Source organism: Cucurbita moschata, unplaced genomic scaffold, assembly GCF_002738365.1.
Source record: "Cucurbita moschata cultivar Rifu unplaced genomic scaffold, Cmos_1.0 Cmo_Scf00011, whole genome shotgun sequence".
Taxonomy (NCBI): Eukaryota; Viridiplantae; Streptophyta; class Magnoliopsida; order Cucurbitales; family Cucurbitaceae; genus Cucurbita; species Cucurbita moschata.
The window spans coordinates 4,438,577-4,440,575 of record NW_019268527.1 but is presented as its reverse complement, the minus strand read 5'-3'; the positions used below and the strand labels follow the sequence as shown (position 1 = coordinate 4,440,575).

Genomic DNA, 1,999 nt, shown 5'->3' with positions numbered 1-1,999 from the left:
GGGGGGGCGTGTGAGGATAGTAAAAACAGTCAGCCATCCACGTTTAGAACTCCAAACAAGTACCGGATAATATACTGTAAGGAGTGGAGGAAATAAATAGTTTCGCCCTAACAAGCAATGAGGTCTTCACAAGGCAATTAAAGACAAATTGAACACAGCAGGACAAGAAAATGTCAACAGCCAATAAGAAAATCGTACCTGGGACAGCAGACTCTCATCCGATGGAAGCCTCAGGTCATCCTTGGTGTTACCACTGTCCGTCAGCAGGCTAATCTGGTAAGTTTTCATTGAAATTAGAATTAGCTACAGTACTCAAAACGGATGGATGAGCAAGGGAAACTGATACGAAGATATAAAGAAAGAGAATTTGATCATACAAATCCATCCTCAGAGATATCAATGAGCTGGTAGTCAGTACGGTTGACATGGGGAACCTGTGTTTTACAATTAAAAGAATCAGAAATCAAAAACTTGTACAAACAAACCTTCAACCTGCTGGAAAAGTATAAAACGGAAAGGAAAAAGAATCTTCATACATCACAGTTGTGTGAAGAGGGGACGATATCTTCAAGCTTTTTAGCAGTGAAAATGTCAATGGCAACAAAGTGGCATTTAGCATGTCCATGCTTTCCCGTCTTTGAGGTTGAAACCTCAACAACCTACAAAACAGCAATGCATAAGTCTTAGGCCAAGATTGCTAATTGAAGAACATAAATACAACATAACAAATAATATGCAGAAACCACGGAAGACGAAAGCCCTAGAGAGAAACAGATCGAAATATGGTAGCTTCAACCGATTCATTAATTTCATTCAAGCAAACATGTGATCTATGGAAAAAAATCTAAAAGTAAAATCATAGAAAATCAAAGAAACACAATTAACCAAAAATCACAGAACAAGATTGAATACGGATAACCCTATAAAAAGCTATATAAATAGGGCAACAAGAAAAGGAAAATTGAAGCAAAAGATATAACGCATAGATATCACATGTTAAACAAGAATTACATGGATAGATGGGGAAAAGGATCGGAGCGAATTGAGGAATAAGAATGAAAACGAAATAAACCTTGCAAGGCCTGCCCTTGATGACTATGTAACCATTCTTACGGATGGTTCCAGCCTGCTGCGGAAAAGTCTTGGAAGCTCCCGCGTCGGCCTTCGACTCAAAGTGGTGCTCCTCGTCCGACATGGCTCTGTATGAGAAAAGGTGCAAAGAGGAGAGTAGACAGAAAACTAATTAGGCTCAGAGACGTGCTCCAGAGGGGGCAGACGAAAAGATGCGAATTTATATGCACGAGAAAAACGAAGAAGAAAAAAGGGTAGTGAGAATCCTAGGGTTTCAAACATCAAAAACGCAAATAAATACCTTAGTCATAGGATTATAAGATGAACCGTCCAAATTGATTTGACAAATATTAGATTACATTTTAATAATGTTATAGAACATTTATTCGATTAATTAGACATTTACATTTTTTAAACCATTAATATTAATTAAAAAAAGATGGAGTACTACTAGTGGACCAGTGGCGGAATGGTAGTCTTCGAACTTTGGTTCAAAGGTTGCATCGGCTTGGACAGAATTTTTATAGGTCGCGTAGGCTAAAACTAGAATGATCCATGGTTAAAGAGATGCATGGCGGAATGTGAGCTTAATTAATTAACGCCAACGTACTAACGAGAGAGGGATAGGAAATGATTATGGGTTTATAAGTTGAGGAATACTAACGGGTTTATAAGTTGAGGAATACTAACTCCATTCATATGAAGTATTTTGGGGAAGCCCAAAGCAAATCCATGAGAGCTTATGCTCAAAGTGGACAATATCATACCATTGTGGAGAGTCGTGTTCATTCTAACAACGTGAAGGTATTGCAATTGACTCCAGATCTGGAAGTTGCGTGTTCGATTCGAAACCTTTTCCATTGTATATCCACGCAGCAATAGAACTAGAGTGACATATTGAGAAGGGATTCGTGGGGCAATCGTAGCG

The 1,999-nt window shown here is 38.6% G+C and overlaps 1 protein-coding gene across 1 annotated transcript in view; it reads right to left on the bottom strand.

The window, feature by feature from the left end:
- LOC111449283 (eukaryotic translation initiation factor 5A-4-like) overlaps positions 1 to 1,338 on the bottom strand; it is a 2,833-nt gene extending 1,495 nt beyond the window's left edge. Inside the window, exons 1-4 of the mRNA XM_023089121.1 lie at positions 1,073 to 1,338; positions 537 to 659; positions 378 to 434; positions 199 to 273 (exon numbers count right to left, since the gene is read on the bottom strand). Of these exons, the coding sequence (XP_022944889.1) occupies positions 199 to 273; positions 378 to 434; positions 537 to 659; positions 1,073 to 1,195 (378 nt within the window). The 5' untranslated portion in view covers positions 1,196 to 1,338. The remainder of the gene's footprint in view (positions 1 to 198; positions 274 to 377; positions 435 to 536; positions 660 to 1,072) is intronic.
- Positions 1,339 to 1,999: the final 661 nt, after the last annotated feature.